We start from the raw sequence: 18935 nt of genomic DNA on the forward strand, positions 1-18935 counted from the left end.
CACATTTGATATTTCGAGCCGAGTTTATCTCGCTTATCTATTACTAGAAATATGTGTTGGGGAGCTTTTTGCTTTAGCTACGTTCATCATTATTCTTGACAAGTTTAGTTGGAAACAATTTATTTGTTGGAAACTAAATAATAATTCAAAAGATGATCATGTGAAAATTTCCTTGAAACATCTTACAAAATTTGTGTGAGACAATCATTTGATGTCGACTCAGAATTTTTCGTATTGATCATTCGATCAATTGAAAATTACTTATAAGCTAATAGTTTGTGTGAGACAGCTATTGTCGTCTTCTAAGGATGTTTCAATGATTGAAATGGGCGTTTAGAACAATTAACCATTATGTGGATATAGCACAGTATGCATACCAGTATGCAAACTGTTGTGGTATGATTCAGGTCCGGGAACCAAGTTTGCATACCAGTATGCGAACGGTTTTAACTGTTAAAGTCCGGGAACCAAGTTTGCATACCAGTATGCAAACGGTTTTACCTGAGTTAGGTCCGGGACGACAATATGTATACCGCTTTGCGAACTGTCGGACATGACCAAAGTTTTACGTTTGCGTACCCATTTGCAAACTTAGTTGGTTAAATTCTAAAATCGGTTAAGTACGATTTCATACTCATGAACAAATATATTTATAAATGAAAGAATGCAATCTTTGCAAACCGTGGAATAATGTTCATGAATTGATTCTTGAATAAGTACTTTGTACAATCATGAATCAAATTCGATTTTGCTTCAATTCTGTCTTGTATACTTCTATGAGAATATAAACAATTAAACAACTTTATGAGTAACACAATTAGATTCATTTGATTATCATTTGATTTAGAAGTGTTAAATGAATATGGTTAATACAAAAGTGTTCATATGGCTAACTTCGGTTGAGTATTGTTGAGCCAACTTAATATACACGTTTAGGTACGGTTACCCATATCTAAATGAAGGTATATTTCATTTGTGTATAACAAGCTAAGACCATCTAACGATGGAGAGATATTGTTTTGATTTTAAGTAAACTTAGCTTGAATCTTAAATCAGGTTTTCATCTAACGATGAATATTAATTTCTTTGTTACTAAGCTAGTTTAGAATGCAAACCCATATTTGAAAGACTATATAAGGGAGAACTCTAGAAACTGGAAAACCTAATCCCCATACTTATTTGTGATACTAGTTGCGTACTAGAGTCGATTCTCCTTTAACCTATGTTTTTCCTAAAACAATTATAGGTTAACGACTTGAAGACTTCATTGGGATTCTGAAGCCAGACCCAACTATTTTCTCTGTAGTTGTGTGTTCTAATCTTACTTGTTCTGTCGTATTGAGTACTATCTTCTCTAAGATTTGCTCGAGATTTATCTCCGATAGGTAAGATATAAAAAGTAATCACAAATCTCTTCGTCTCATTCTTTGTGATTCCAGAATAACTTCTTCTACTACCATATATTTAAGTTATTGTGAGGTGATTGATATTTCTAGGCTGTTCTTCGGGAATATAAGACCGGATTCAATTGGTTCCTGTTGACCTTAATTTATCAAAAGACGGAAAAAAACATCATAGGTATTTATGTGGGAGACAAATTTATCTATCAGAATAGACTTTTCTGTGGGAACAGATTTGTTTATAAAGTCTTCGACTTTGGGTCGTAGCAACTGTTAGTTTTGGGTGAGATCATCTAAGGGAATCAAGTGCGTAGAGTCATCCTGGGATTCAGAGGCGTAAGGAACGCGATTCTACCTTAATCGGTGTGAGACTTGGTTAGGGATCAACTATATTCCAGTCCGAATTTAACTTGTAGTAGGCTAGTGTCTGTAGAGGCTTAATACAGTGTGGTGTTCAAATATGGACTAGGTCCCGGAGTTTTTCTGCATTTGCGGTTTCCTCGTTAACAAAACTTCTGGTATCTGTGTTATTTATTTTCCGCATTATATTTGTTTATATAATTGAAATATCACAGGTTATGCGTAGTTCAATCAATTGGTAAATCCAACCTTTGGTTGTTGATTGAAATTGATTGACACTTGAACATTGGTCTTTGGTACCGTTCAAGTTATTTCTCATATCAATCAGGCTCACAGATTTATATCTGTTCGATTGTAGATTGTATCGATAAATTGAGATATAACTCTTGGATGTTTATCCTTTATTGAGTCTAACTGTCTAGTTGATTCTATTGGAATTATATTGGAGTTAGTCCATATAGATTGTCGAACGAAATATTGGGTGTTTTTGTTAAACCGCTTTTTCAGTCTTCATATTATACTTCCTCATTTGTTCAAAGATATCTTTAAGATCCTTCGTATAATCTTGTGGAAGCTTACTTTTGACAAGCATGTCATCCACATATACCTCTAGGGTTTTATGTATTTATTTATCGAACATCTTTTCCACCATCCTCTGATATGTCACGCCGGCATTTTTCAGCCCCAATGGCATATTTGTGTAACGGTAGAGTCCTCGTGGAGTAAAAAATGCGGTATGTTCTTGGTCCTCCTCAGCCAATGGGATATGGTTGTATCCCGAGTATCCGTCCATCAATGATAATAGTTCATATCCATACGTTGCTCTACAAATTGATCGATGTTGGGAAGTGGAAAACTGTCCTTCGGACGTGCCTTATTAAGGTCGCTAAAATAAATACATATTCTCACTCCCCCATTCTTCTTTGGAACGATCACCATGTTAGATATCCATACTGGATACTGTACTTCTCGGATGACACCTTAAGCTTTCATTTTCTTTACTTCGATTTGAATCGCCTCATGGTATTAGGGTGCTACCTTTCTGATTCTTGTATCATAGGTTTATGATTTGGATTAATTTTCAAATGATGGTAACAAACTTCGGGATATATCCCTGGCATATCCTCCATTTGGAACGCAAAGACGTCGGAGTATTCCCTTAGTACTTGTACTAACTTTTCTTCTTCATCTGTGTTAATGAGGGTTCCAATTTTAACCATCCCTGGGTTTTCGGATGTTCTAATGTTTACTTCCTTCATAGGTTCTGAGGCCGAGAAGTTCGGTTTTGGCTTTCCAATTTCGTATAGGCTTTGTAATTGCTTTAAGGGCTCTATGGATTCACCCGAAGAAGGTCCTTTCACGATGTCTGAGTGTCTAGCTTCATTTGTTTATGCAATATAAGTATCAATCTCCTCCTGACTTTTAGCGTTTTTAGCTCTTTTCTTCCCCTTTTTTGGTAAATTGACCTTATTTTCACCATTTCGCACATCCATGTCGTAACAATACTTCGCTTCGCCGGAATCTCCTATGATCTCTACGATCCCATTGGGGGTTGGGAACCTTAACCTCTGATGGTAAGTTGACGCGAATCCTTTAATTCCATGAACCCAGGATCGCCCGAGAATAGAGGTAGAAGGTGAAACTACAGTTACTACACAGAAGGTAGTCGAGGTCAGTATTTTCCCTACACTAATCTCTAGAGTCACTTCGCCTCTAGGAAAGGTTGACGATCCATTGAAATCAAAGATATTATACGTGGATGGTATGAGGCATTTTTCTTTCAAGCCAATCTTCTTAAACGTTTCATATAATAAGATTTCGACAGAGCTTCCGCCATCGATCAATATTTTAGGCAGTGCCCATGGAACTGATTTTGGCTTCTCTTCTTCCTCTTCGTGTTCGGGCAGTGCAATAGCCATCGTGACCACTAGAGAATCATTATGGTTTCTTCCACTATCTGGTGCTTCGGAGGATGAAAAGTTGATGGGATGTTTCATCAATTCCTCCATCGGAGGTTCTTTTGCCACGCTAAAACCTCATTTCCTTCAAAGTTTCGTTTATGGATTCGTCCCGTGATGTTTCCCTCCAGTGTAGGTGCAGTAACATCCGAATGGGAAATCATATTACATCCCAAATACTGTTTTTCTCATGGGATCTTCACACGATGTACTGGGGATCCTGTCGCCTGGGGAGGAGCTGACAATGCGATATACTCCTGGAGCTTTCTATCTTCGATCATATCTAGTACCACCTTCATCAGATCTCTACATGGGTTTGTAGGATGATTATAAAATTGTTGTAACTCACAATAATCTTTCTTATTCTTTGCATGCTCGAGTTGTTTTCCTCTGTTCCATGGAAAAATGATTTTGTACTTTCCATCGATCTTCTTAAAGATTTCTGAGATGGGGGTGTTTAGCTTTGTGTAGACGGGGTCCACAAATTTTCCCTTCTTTTGCTGGCTATGGTCCCGTACTTTCCATTCTCCACTTCTCTGTTTTTCGAATCGGGATGACTCGTTGTGAGCTCGTTAGAAGATCTATGTTTCTACCACATTTTCTCCTCTACTATTACCTTGGACTAACTTGTCGTATGTCCCATATTGAAGTTCTTCGAGGGCCATGTAATCCTCTTGGATTTACCTTAGCTTTCGCAAGCAGGGTGGCATCGTTTCGTACATTCTCACAAATATAGGGTCTATCTTTCGTAGACTATTTTTGAAACCTAAGATCGCATAGGCTTCGGGGACCCTTCTGGTTTCTGCACGGAATTTCCTCCATCGTGTTACCAAAAATCGCAGGGACTCAGTAGGCCCTCTACTTAATTGGAACAACATGTCAATTCCTGTCTTAACACGACTGTTATGCATGTAGGCTTCCAAGAATAGTTTGGATATGTAGGCAAATGATTTGACTGATTCTCTTGGAAAGTTATTGAACCACATCAGGGCTTCTTCTTTTAGACAAGCCGGGAAAACCTTGCACATCACGACATTGTACTGACTCCATTGTGTTAACGTCATTCGATATGATCGGAGATGTTCAATCGCATCGCCTGTTCCATTAAAGATAGTTGTAAAGTTCGGGAGAGAACATTTTCTTGGAAACGGTTTGGATAACAAACTTGCCGCTAGGGGCGATTGTCCTTCTTCCTGCATTACTTCCGTCAAATTTTGGCATCCTTGCCTTCTGGTGGCTTCTTTGTACATTGCCTCAAGTTGGCATTTTCTCTCTTGCAGTTTTGTCATCGATGTGTATCTTTTAGACCTTCTTTTTCTACGAAAATCCCTTTCAGGTGAGAAAGAAACCTCTGGATAGCGATACCTTGATTGCCATGAATCCTCATCGGATTGTCTTTCGTGCGATGTGTGCTTGGAACGAGTAGACTTCTCTTTCGAAGTTTTCCCTCTCCTAGGATTTCCACCCGATGGGTTCTCGGGTTGGTCAGTGGTTTTGGTTTCGTCCTCACTTTTCTTCTGGACACGTTTGTGTCTGGGGTTGACATCGGACGATCCTTCTGAATGACTTTCTTCATCGTTTAGGGATGCCTTGCTTCCTCGTTGGAACCTATCCTTCGTCGCCTCGTTTGAGGTGTTTGGTATGACGATGTGTTCATCGTCTTGTAAGTGCTCAAGAGGATTTTCCTTCTCGGGGACCTCCTTCGGTGTGGTGGATGGCGCCTTGTTCTTCACCAGGTGTATCAATTTTCTGTTTTTGTTTTCTAATCTCTTGATACGTCGTTCTATATTTTTCATTCACTCTTCTTGCACCATTTGTGCTTTCATGATAGCTGCGAGGGCAACAATGTTGTTATTAAGGCTGGAGGAGTCCTCCTTTCTTACCATGGTGTTTACTATTGGGTTCAGCAGTCCTTTTGGTTGAGTCAAATGAATTTCATCTTGTCCCTCGTAAAGATTGTCCTCATCATCGAAATCATAGTTATTCGTCAAGCCTTCCCGATATTGATTCTCCGGCTATCCTTCGCCTGAGAAAACACCATTGAGCAGAGCTTCTCCTAGCTCCATCGCGTCGAGTCCTTCGGGTAATGTGCCACCAGTTTCTCATAGGTTTGTACGAGAAGATCGTCTCGTCCCATCATCTTACCTGCGAGATATGCAATAATACTTAATTTATCTTTTCTTTCAGAAAAGCGGCACTCTATGTTTGCAGTTCATGTGCAGTTTCTTGGTCATAGTTCAGACTGTACAGTTTTTAGTTCAGGGAGACTTTGCAGTAAGTTTTGTAAATATGTGAGGATGACGTTAAAACAGTCCCCAACTGGATAAAGTTTTGGTGTCAGGAAAAAGTGTTTTTTTTTTTAGTAAACTACCTCCTCCTGCACGTCATACCTTTAATGGGTAAAAACCAAATTATGACAATTAAGTATGTTTTTCCATGTTTGGAAGTGTTTCTCAACGCCTGAATTTTTGATTTTTACAAACTTATGTTTGATAAATGATTATATATGTACTCTTTAATATTTTTTCCTTGCTTAGATTTGCGTTTCCAAGAGGAAGAGTTTATGTTATATATGGAGTTTTAAGAGGCGAGAAATACCTCAAAATGCCTTCAACCTTTGAGCCTTTTCAACTGTCGTAGTGTATTTTCGTTCTACGAAGTTTACTTGCTTATATTCCTTTCTAACTCGTTCATGGAGGAGGTTTTGTGAACTTTTTCAAGAAGTCTATGACTCTCTAATGTTCTAACCGTCTACTCTCCCGAGCCTCTTTAGGAAGGTGATGAATCGATCATAGAAAGCATAAATCGGGAAGAACAAACGATATAGTTTTAGATCCGGTGCTTTTTGAGGATCTACAGGACTTTGCAACCATGAAATCATGTAGATCTTGTTGTGTCTGAGATCGAATCGCTAAGTCTTATAAAGATCTATGAAGTAAAGAAAAAAATAACTTTTTTCATTGAATTTTGAAAAACTTTGAAAAATTTTCAAGGGACGTAGACAAAATCTTCATACCTCCCTGTTTCTAGCGCCAAAATGTAGTTGCATCTCTTCTGATGACTACACCCAAGTAGATCTAACGACTATAAAATCATAAACATTCAAGATTCAAAGTAAAAAAATATCCAAATAACACGAAAGTAAAGATGAACACAAGTATTTAACGTGGTTCGGCCTTGTAGACCTACATCCACGGTGAAGAAAACTATCTATTTTTATTATTGAAGGTTTTACCCTTAGATGAATTACAAATATCACTTAAGATTCCCAATCTTTCTTTCTCTGAATCTCTCTTTATAACTCTTTGGAGAAAGACCATCTAAAATTACATGTTCATCTCCTTCTACATAGACTGGTATTTATAGACAAACTGGACCCGTGAAGATATGATGCGGTACTACTGAGCTGATAGTATCATCGTACATCTCATCGTCGATCGAACTGGCTCTTCATTTCTCTTTGATAGACGCATTTATGTGTCCACTTTGATATCAATTACGTGTATTGTTAGTACTCGATTTTGTATTTATTTGGCTTTTTACGTCTTTGTAGGTGTTTTTGGAGAAATAAGCTTTTGCGGATAATTTGGCTCGAAATGCGGTATTTGGACCTCCAACAGAAATTACTAAAGGCACCCATCAGTTGGATAAGAGCACCCACATGATAGTTGATAAGGGCACTCTCGGATTGGATAGGGGGCACCCTTTCTTCATCGTTCAAAAGTTCAGTTTTGGTGGGAAAACTGAACCAATCACCTGCGTATTTTTTGTCCGAATTGTGGAAGAGACTTGATGGGATTTAATCGTTGTTTTCGATTGGGATTGACTGGATTGGGACAAACAACGTTGGTATGGAAGATTAAATGGACTATATTGGGCTAAATCATTGATATGAAGTTAAACAGGGAAACGTATTCATCGGGTTTCAATTTGGAAGATTTGGACGAGATTGAGCCGGAGATTTTCACGTTAATGATTTGGTATTACCCTGTTACATCAAAACAGGGTAGGTTTGGTTTCAGAATCAGAATGAATGAAGTTTCTATACTTATTTCGATTAGGTAAGGAGTAAGCTATTCTCGGAAAATTTCCGAGTTTTATATGGTACTTATGTGGAAGAAGGGAAGATATCTTATTTGCTGGATTTGATTATGTCTTAAAAAGGATTTTGAGGAACCAGAAGACGTGTAAAGGAAGATTGCAAGTTGAGATAAACTCGTGACTTGAAGAGAAAGTACGATACTTTCTATCCAAGGAGATAAGCTTATTTTTGGAGATTTAATCTATCTGCTATCAATATATAGGGCTATAGGTGGTCATAAAAAGGTTGTCGAGAGTTGGGGGTGGAGCAGAGGCAGAGAATCACGCTGCAGGTGGAGTTGCAGCAGAAGCAGGAGAAGGAAGAAGAAGAAGTTGAAGAACAAAGACGCCCAAAGTCTGTCTCAGAGGCAGTCGTTAATCAACAGCAGACAAACATTGTCGTTGTTTAGTATTAGTTGCGAAAGACTTCCAGAAACTGTTCTCTATCTTTTAAAGCTGATTCTTCGTAACAGTCAGTCTGTAACGCCTATATAGCGTTGCAAACTGTCAGTGTTCTATAATTTCTTCAATACAAACACCTTTTGAGTCATGTTTCTATCTTTTGAGTGTGTTTGGGCATGATGAGCTAAACCCCAACACTGGGATGACGGAGGAAGCCTTATTCACAATTGTTTGGTACCTATATTTGATTATTTATGAATTTTTGCACTTGATTCAATTGATTTATGATTTTTACTAACTATTTGTGATTTCGTTTGATGGCGTATGCTTAGACGTAAGAGCTTTTGTATACCATACTTGTGATTTACATCTAATATTTTAGAAATCCACCTTGGCAAAGAAATAGAGTCCATAAAAAGAGCTAGAATTGTTGTGACTCATTATATGAACCAACTGAATGTGATTAATGGTGGAAGAACGGGCACCTAGATCAGCTGGTCATCCTCGTTCCTAAAAGTTTCATGCGTTCCAGGAGGTCCCAGATTCGAGCCCCCAATGGCGTAATATTGCACAAATTAACATGAAAGGTAGAGCTAGTTTTCCCCCCTTATGACACAGTCTCATCCCCCATCCGCTTTGGCTCATTTGGATAGGTTACCCATGAGGCTCGCTGGTAGGCTAGCACAACAACCTGTTCAATTAATGTAGTAGTATGTCGTTGGAGCTTAGCTTGTTAGGCTTCCAATTAGTTTCATGTAATAATCGTTATCCAATAATTATATATATATTTTCTTTATTTTTATTTTTTAATTCTGAAAACCAAATCTTCACAAGTCTGAGAATCAAACTCTATTTACCACTATCAAAAATTACATCAATTTTTGGCGTCGCCGACGCAGACTTGTTTTTAGGTTAGGTTTTAGATTTTACTTTTTTTAGGTTTATTTTTATTTTATTTATTTCCTTATTTTTTTGTTAGATTTTACTTTGGGTATTTTTGTTTTTGGTGTGCAGGTTTTGCTGGAAACTAAAGGTGGAAAGTTGGACTTTCCTAAAAGAGCAGAAAATCCCAAACTTTTATTATATATTTTTGGAACTTTTATATTTTTTTTGCTTGTTTGTATATATTTTATTTCAAAAAAACAAAAAAAAAAACACAAACACGAAAGCACACGTGCACTTCATATTGCATCGTCTGACACCGATTAGTAGGAAAACACGTGGTTTAGTAAGGTGAACCCTCTGGGCGTTATCGTCCGAAATACCACAAGCCTTAGCCTCGTACCTTTGACCAGTCTCTGACTGTAGGTATATTTTTCTAAAGGTAACCCAAGCTTACCCAAAATAGTGAACCTCAGCATTTGCATTTGCACGTGCACGGATTATGTCGAAATGGTATTATAATAGCCAATACAATGAATATCCGACTGAGCAACATGTACATTATTCTTATTATGACCATAGTAAAAAAGAGGGGGTCTAACAACCTCACCCAATATTTATCTTTGCAATCTGTATGGACTAACTCCAATATACTTTCAAGAGAATCAACTAGACAGTCAGACTCAATCTTAAGAAAAAGTATATCAAAGAGTTATATCTCAATTTCTCAATTCAATCCGCAATCAAACAAATAGGAATTTACGAGCCTGATTGAATATAAGAGAAATAACTTGAATGGTACCAAAGACCAATGTTCAAGGATCAATCAATTTCAATCAACAACCAAAGGTTGGATTTAATTGATCGATTCAACACACAACCTGTGATATTCAAATTATATAACAAAATATAACGCGGAAAAGAAATAACACAGACATCAGAAGTTTTGTTAACGAGGAAACCGCAAATGCAGAAAAACCCCTGGACCTAGTCCAGATTTGAACACCACACTGTATTAAGCCGCTACAGACACTAGCCTACGCCAAGTTAACTTCGTACTGGAATGTAGTTGAGCCCTAATCAGTCTCACACTGATCAAGGTACAGTTGCGTTCCTTACGCCTCAAGAACCACGCAGGATTCTGCGCACTTGATTCCCTTAGCTGATCTCGCCCACAACTAAGAGTTTCTACGACCCAAAGTCGAAGACTTGATAAACAAACTTGTATCACACATAAAAGTCTATTGAATAGATAAATCTGTCTCCCACAGGAATACTTACGAGTTTTCGTTCCGTCTTTTGATAAATCAAGGTGAACAAGAACCAATTGATAAACCGTACTTATATTCACGAAGAACAGCCTAGTATTATCAATCACCTCACAATAATCTTATTTGATTAACGAAACAAGATATTGTGAATCACAAACGATGAGACGAAGATGTTTGTGACTACTTTCAATCTTGCCTATCGGAGATAAAATATCGAGCAAATCTTAAAGAATATAGTACTCAAACACAATAGAAAACAACAAGATCAGAACACGCAACTACAGAGAAAATAGTTCGGTCTGGCTTCATAATCCCAATGAAGTCTTTAAGTCGTTAACCTACAGGGTTTTGTGAAAAACCTAAGGTTAAAGGAGAATCGACTCTAGCTTATACAACTAGTATCACACAGGAGGTGTGGGGATTAGGTTTTCCAGTTGCTAGAGTTTTCCTTTATATCGATTTCAAATCAGGGTTTGCAATCTAAGTTACCTTGGTAAAAAAGCATTTAATCTTCACCGTTAAATGAAAACCCGATTAGATTTTCAAGCTAATTTCTTTCTACCGTTAGATCGAACTTATCTTGTTATACACAAATGAAATGTACCTTCATTTAGGTTTGAGAAACCGTACCTAAACGTGTACACTTAGTCGGTTCAACAATAGTTAACCAATGGTTAGCCATATGAACACTTTCATATCAACCTTATTCATCTTTACCATAACTAGTTCAAATGACTCAAATGAAACTAGTTAGAGAGTTGTTCAATTGCTTAGATCTCATAGAAGTATAAAAGACACAATTGAAGCAAAATCGATTTTGATTCACTCGAATCAATTCATGAACATCATAGCCACGGTTTGCAAAAGATTGCATTCCTTATCGTATAAATGTTTTAGTTCATGAACAAACCGATTTTAGAAAGTAACATACTTAAGTATGCAAACAGGTACGCATACCTAAGTAGCCGGACCGAGTTTGGTTACGCCAGTACGCATACGGGTACGCATACCAATTCACACTTCCAAACTCCATCAGAAATTCACGGAACCGAAACTTCCGCCAGTACGTGTATGGGTACGCATACATAGGTTCCGGACTTCCAACAACCAACCAGTACGCGTACGGGTACACATACTTAGGTTCCCGGTTTTGGATTTTACACAAATGTGAATACACACTATGTTTATATCCAAACATGGTTACTTGTTCTAAACTATCATTTCAATCATTGAAACTTTCTTAGAGGATGACAATAGTTGTTATCCACAAACTATTAGCATCAAAGCGATTTTCAAGTTATTAAAATAATCAATATGGCTTTCGTCAAGAGAAAAGATAAACTTGGTTAAAGCGAAAGCTTACCAACACATATTTCGAGAAATAGATAAGTGAGTTAAACTCAGCTCGAAATAGCAAATGTGTATAATTGAAGTCTATATAGTAATACGACTTTTGTCTTAAAATAGGAGATAGAATAGATAGACTTTTGAGTGATAGATAAGTTCATGTCTCCACATACCTTTTGTTGATGAAGTTCCACAAGTTCCCTTGAGTAGTTCTTCGTCTTCATTCGATGAACGCCGTGGAGTATAAAGCTCAACTACACTTACTATCCTAATCCGAGACTTAGATATAAGTAGACTAGAAATCAAGACTTATAGTTTTTGGCAACTAAACTTGACAAGCAAGCTTGAGATAGCAACGCTTGCGAGTTCGACCGAGCAGTGCTCTAACAATCTCCCCCTTTATCAATTTTAGTGACAAAACTATCAATACATATGGAATACAAAATAAATAAACTTTGTAGCTTCTCATCCACATGCTTGATCTCCTTGGTTCTTCAACATTACTCGAAATCTTCGTCACTTCCAAGTACTCCAATGATTCAAAATGTGTTCAACTCAGCTTCATCGTTGTTGAAGATCCGTAGCTATAACAATGAGAAAACAGTATCTCTCAATAATTGTTATACAGTGTCATAGTATTATTACACAACATCAAAGTTCAATTGCATCACAACTTCGACAACAATACTATGGTGATATGTATCACTCCCACTTAGTCAATACTTCATCTCACATGAAAACCAATCCCCTTACATACTGATCCGTAAACCATATGTATTTTTAGTGTGAACTACACATTAATTCTCCCCCTTTTTGTCAATAAAATTGGCAAAGGTACAAAAATTAGTGGGATCCTAATGAAATTTCCATAAGACACTTCATGACCAAAAGAGAAGCACATATCAACTTGTTTAGATGCAATCATATAGCCGAAACTAAATGCATTCATCGAGGAGTTTATAAAGATACAAGATAGCCCCTATAATATTCCACAGCCGCACTCCCCACAAAGATTTGGCAATTAAGCACAAGTTCAATTAAGAACTCTCCCCCATAAAATGTCATTCCAAAAGGAACAACAAGAGCGACCTTGCTTTTACAAGAAAAGAAAGGTTTCTTTGGACATTAACAAATCTCATGAAACATGAATTTTGTATCCAAAATACTCAATTAAATTAACCACAAGAGAAACCATGATTAATTTAATCGGAAATGCTCACATAAGAAAACTTACGGAGCCGCACAGTATTTACACAAGGATGTGGATCAGGGAAAGACCAATACTGCGGAATATTCAAAGATTCATTCTATTTTTCATCGCTATTTGCATAGAGACATATAATAGACTTAACCTTTGTAAACAAAAGTTCATCCTTTCTTCCATCAATATTTGCATAATGACATCATAGGCTTAACTTTTGTTTATCAAAAGTTCATTCAATCTTTTATCAATATTTTCATAAAGACATATGAAAGACTTAACTTTTGACCATTGTGGGACAATCATAGTTCACGGACGCAAACACACATATCCCATAACAAGTTGCAATATATAAAACCATAAAGATTAATACTGCAAAATCATCTTCCAAATAAACTTTAGAATTTAAATAAATAAATCTAAAAATATTGCAAGACGAAAATCGTTGGAAATGGCTATGTGTACTCACAATGATTGCTATTCCAAACCCTAGTTATCCTTCTTAAAACACAAGAATAAATTCTCATAAGAAGTTTCCTACACATAAAATGAAAATTAAGAGACAAGAAGCTTACTCATCATCTTCATCTTCTGAAACCATCCAAGAGGCTTGAACAATATCCATATCTTCCTTGATTTCCGGAAACTTAGTTGCAATCAAACACAGTTGACTTTACCATTGAATTGATCTTACACACACCCTTGTGAATTTGTTGAAGAAGACTCAAGGTGGTAAGATCACAAGAATCATCAATGGAATCACATCTTTGTCTTTTGCACATATTCTCCTCCATACACTTAAATGTACATGGGCGAACAAGTTTGGGTGTTCCAAGAGAGTTGTCGATTGGAGCAATAGAGTGTTCATGGAAAAATTGTCCAATCAAGCAAGGAAATCCTAACTTCTTGTTTGGTGAAGTCATCGAAACCATTTGAAAAATGATGAATCCACAAATATCGAGACTTGGGGTACCCAATTCAAGGAAATAGACCAACTCTGCAAACTCGCGACTCCAACGAGAATTTTCAATTGTGGAGGGAAAAAGATTAGAGATACCAAGCTTTCTGAACGTCATCAAAACAAGAATAAGATAATTAATAGGAAAATTTCCTTCATTCCGATTGACACTCATGCCACAAAGACCATGTGAGATGGTTTCATATGATTGTCTTTCATCATTTGGTCTAGGAAGGCGAAAATTACCCAAAGGAATTTTGGTAATCCTTGAAATAAACTCTATATTAACAAGAATCCTTTCTCTATTTATCATGGTCTTGAATTCTATGTCATCAAGATTAACATCATGGATGTTGGCATAGAAGATTCTTGTGAGAGTATCAAAACCTTCACCAAGACCATTAAAGATGTTTCCAAGATTAAATTTCTCAAAACAAATCAAATCTTCTTTATGACCACTAACCATATCCAGCTTCTTTTCTAGAATAAAACCACTCGAAGAAATCCTTTCAAAGATCATACTACTAGAATCATTGACAAATCTAATTCTAATAAAGTCTTGATTTTGAGGAAAAGTCATGCTAGAAGATGATGAATCCAAAGTTTTTGAAACCTTCTTTGAAACCTTGAAATTTCCCATAAGACCTAGAAATTGAGAGTACAAGGAGAAGGAAGAACTTACTTGATTTGCTCCTTGATGATGAATGAAACCCTTAGTTACTTATGAATCTCCAAGGATGAATTTTAATGGAGATGATACATGAACCCTAGAAACATTCACGTACGCGGACAAGAGAAGGAAGAAGAATGGTACGCATACCTTAGTTATTATAGACCCAAGAATGGGTTTGGACCCGTCCATGAACCGCGACCCACAAAAGGAAAATAGGATTTCTTAAAATGTTTACCATCCAAGGTTCACACACTGAGGGAATCAGTACGGTGCAGTAAGACAATAGTAGAGGGACTACTAGAATCACTCTTAACAAAATAGTCAACCGTTACTTGCCCCACTTCAAGTTATATACAGATGGGATAAAGCCAATCTTGTTACCAAGTGGCAAGAAGTGCAGAGAGATCCTTCTGCAACTTTTCCGGTTGATATTTGTGACATGTGCCATGTGTATAATCATAGTAATGATGATACTCAGGGTTAATAGAATTTTTAAAATCCTTTTTCCTATGACAAGGGAACGACGTTTTCCTATCATTAAAACCTACACAAAACTCACCAGAATTTATGTTATCAATTTCATATGAGTTGGTAGGAAACATAGTTCGTACACATGATTTTTCAGGCACAAAATTTTTATCAGAACAATTCAATTCCTTAATTGAATTAAGTTTTTCTAAGAATCTAAAAACGCTTTCAAACGCTTTAAATAGATCTTTGTCGATTGATCCATCACGATAGTATTTCTCAAAAAGATTAAGAGTTAATCAAGTGAGATTCCATATCTTTGAGCGTTGACCACGTTTTTTCGAACAATTTTTCTTAGAAGAACTTATAATTTTTTCTTAGACTGTTCCTCATCATCCAAGTTTTCCAAAGTCTTAGATGAAGCGAGATTATCTTGAGAGACCGGAGGTCTTATGGATAATAAGCTTTGAACAATATTTAAAAAATTCTGGCGTGCGTTACGGATGCCAAGAACAAGTTTCCCAACTAGATTTCCTATAGGGACGGACTTTAGGGATCACTCAAACACAAACTTATTAGGTTTATAGTATTTGCTTGCTCTGATACCAATTGAAAAAGCGGGGGTCTAACAACCTCACCCAATATTTCGCTTATCAATCTGTATGGAATAACTCCAATATACTTTCAAGAGAATCAACTAGACAGTCAGACTCAATCTTAAGAAAAAATATATCAAAGAGTTATATCTCAATTTCTCAATTCAATCCGCAATCAAACAAATAGGAATTTGCGAGCTTGATTGAATATAAGAGAAATAACTTGAACGGTACCAAAGACCAATGTTCAAGGATCAATCAATTGCAATCAACAACCAAAGGTTGGATTTACCAATTGATCGATTCAACGCACAACCTGTAATATTTCAATTATATAACAAAATATAATGCGGAAAATAAATAACACAGACACCAGAAGTTTTGTTAACGAGGAAACCGCAAATGCAGAAAAACCCCAGGGCCTAGTCCAGATTTTAACACCACACTGTATTAAGCCGCTACAGACACTAGCCTACTCCAAGTTAACTTCAGACTGGAATGTAGTTGAGCCCTAATCAATCTCACACTGATCAAGGTACAGTTGCGTTCCTTACGCCTCAAGAACCACGCCGGATTCTGCGCACTTGATTTCCTTAGCTGATCTCACCCACAACTAAGAGTTGCTACGACCCAAAGTCGAAGACTTGATAAACAAATATGTATCACACAGAAAAGTCTATTGAATAGATAAATCTGTCTCCCACAGAAATACCTATGAGTTTTTGTTCCGTATTTTGATAAATCAAGGTGAACAGGAACCGATTGATAAACCGGACTTATATTCCCGAAGAACAGCCTAGTATTATCAATTACCTCACAATAATCTTAATCGATTAACGAAACAAGATATTGTGGAATCACAAACGATGAGACGAAGGTGTTTGTGACTACTTTTCAATCTTGCCTATCGGAGATAAAATCTCGAGCAAATTTTAAAGAAGATAGTACTAAATCACAATAGAAAACAGCAAGATCAGAACATGCAACTACAAAGAAAATAGTTGGGTCTGGCTTCACAATCCCAATGAAGTCCTTAAGTCGTTAACCTACAGGGTTTCGTGAAGAACCTAAGGTTAAAGGAGAATCAACTCTAGCTTATGCAAATAGTATCACACAAGAGGTGTGGGGATTAGGTTTCCCAGTTGCTAGAGTTCTCCTTTATATAGATTTCAAATCAGGGTTTGCAATCTAAGTTACCTTGGTAACAAAGCATTCAATATTCACCGTTAGATGAAAACCTGATTAGATTCAAGCTAATATCTTTCAACGTTAGATCGAACTTAGCTTGTTATACACAAATGAAATGTACCTTCATTTAGGTTTGAGTAACCGTACCTAAACGTGTACACTTAGTCGGTTCAATAACAATTAACTAATGGTTAGTCAGATGAACACTTTCATATCAACCTTATTCATCTTTACCATAACTATTTCAAATGACTCGAATGAAACTAGTTAGAGAGTTGTTCAATTGTTTAGATCTCATAGAAGTATACAATACATAATTGAAGCAAAATAGGTTTTGATTCACTCGAATAAATTCATGAAAATCATAGACACGGTTTGCAAAAGATTGCATTCCTTATTATATAAATGTTTTAGTTCATGAACAAACCGATTTTAGAAAGTAACCTACTTAAGTATGCAAACGGGTACGCATACCTAAGTATCCAGACCGAGTTTGGTTACGCCAGTACGCATACGGGTACGCATACCAATTCACACTTCCAAACTCCAGCAGAAATTCACGGGACCCAAACTTCCGCCAGTACGCGTACGAGTACGCATACCTAGGTTCCGTATTTCCAACAACCAACCAATACGTGTACGGGTACGCATACTTAGGTTCCCGGTTTTGGATTTTACACAAATGTGAATGCACATTATGTTTATATCCAAACATGGTTACTTGTTCTAAACTCTCATTTCAATTATTGAAACTTTCTTAGAGGATGACAATAGTTGTTATCCACAAACTATTAGCATCAAAGCGATTTTCAAGTTATTGAGATAATCAATATGACTTTCGTCAAGAGTAAAGATAAACTTGGTTAAAGCGAAAGCTTACCAACATATATTTCGAGAAATAAATAAGTGAGTTAAATTCAGCTCGAAATAGCAAATGTGTATAATTGAAGTCTATATAGCAATACGACTTTTGTCTCAAAATAAGAGATAAAATAGATAGACTTTTGAGTGATAGATAAGTTCAAGTCTCCACATACCTTTTGTTGATGAAGTTCCACAAGTTCTCTTGAGTAGTTCTTCGTCTTCATTTGATGAACGCCGTGAATTCTAAAGCTCAACTACACTTACTATCCTAATCCGAGACTTAACTATAAGTAGACCAGAAATCAAGACTTATAGTTTTGGAAACTAAACTTGACAAACAAGCTTGAGATAACAACGCTTGCGAGTTCGACCGAGTAGTGCGCTAATACATAATATGAATAGTGGTTGGGAACGCTAAGCTTTTCAAGGTTATGGTTCATCCCATGGTGAGCCCAATTACTATTCGTTCACCCACCAGTCATATGAACAAAATAATGCTTCTATTTCTCTAGAAGAGTCTCTCAAGAGTCATACCTTATTTATGAAGGAAACCTTTAATATTCCAGACGAATCCCTAGAGCAGTCAACTAAGATGTCTCTAGAAGAGTCTCTCAAGCGATTTACTGAGAGTACAAATAGGATTGTGGAAACACTGGCTCAAGATTGTCTTAATTTACGATATAGTGTTTACAATACTACCCATGAAAATAAGGATAGTTTTTATTCACATTATCAAGATGACGAGGTTAGAATTGGTAACACTACTTTTTTAGACGAGGTTAGACCATTTTCATGTTATTACAATGATGATTATGATGAGGATAGTGTTGAGGAAGAATCTGAAATACGTAGGCTTAGTAATCGGAAATTTATTACCCCAATTGAGCTTCACGAAAATATTATTTCTGATTCAAATCTTAATAATTCTAATGATTATTCACCTATATATTCAAGAGGATAAGGATTTGACTAGAGATAACACATCTTTAGATGATATAATATTTCCTTTTGATCACAAAGCCAATAATGGTTTAGAGGAATGAGTTTATTCTGAGAATATTATTTTAGAGTCTAGTGATTTAAAAACAATAGTTATAGATGAAGAAGATAAACTCGTAGAGATTTTAAATATGAGTGAGGATGCATCACCTGAGTATAATCCACAAGAAGCAATTGACCATTTTCAGGATTCTGATGATCTAGAAATTAGGGAAATTGTAGCCAGTCTATCTGGAGACACCCAAAAATCTAAGTTTGGGGGTGATTATCACTCTCCTTGCGCCTTAC

General features: G+C 36.6%; 1 protein-coding gene across 1 annotated transcript; it reads right to left on the minus strand.

Annotated features, from left to right (window-relative positions):
- Positions 1–3148: 3148 nt before the first annotated feature.
- LOC113296273 lies at positions 3149–3769 on the minus strand. The gene has a single exon (XM_026544585.1). The coding sequence runs from the start codon at positions 3767–3769 to the stop codon at positions 3149–3151; it is 621 nt and encodes a 206-aa protein (XP_026400370.1).
- Positions 3770–18935: the final 15166 nt, after the last annotated feature.

The sequence above is a fragment of the Papaver somniferum genome, chromosome 7 (assembly GCF_003573695.1).
Source record: "Papaver somniferum cultivar HN1 chromosome 7, ASM357369v1, whole genome shotgun sequence".
Classification (NCBI taxonomy): Eukaryota; Viridiplantae; Streptophyta; class Magnoliopsida; order Ranunculales; family Papaveraceae; genus Papaver; species Papaver somniferum.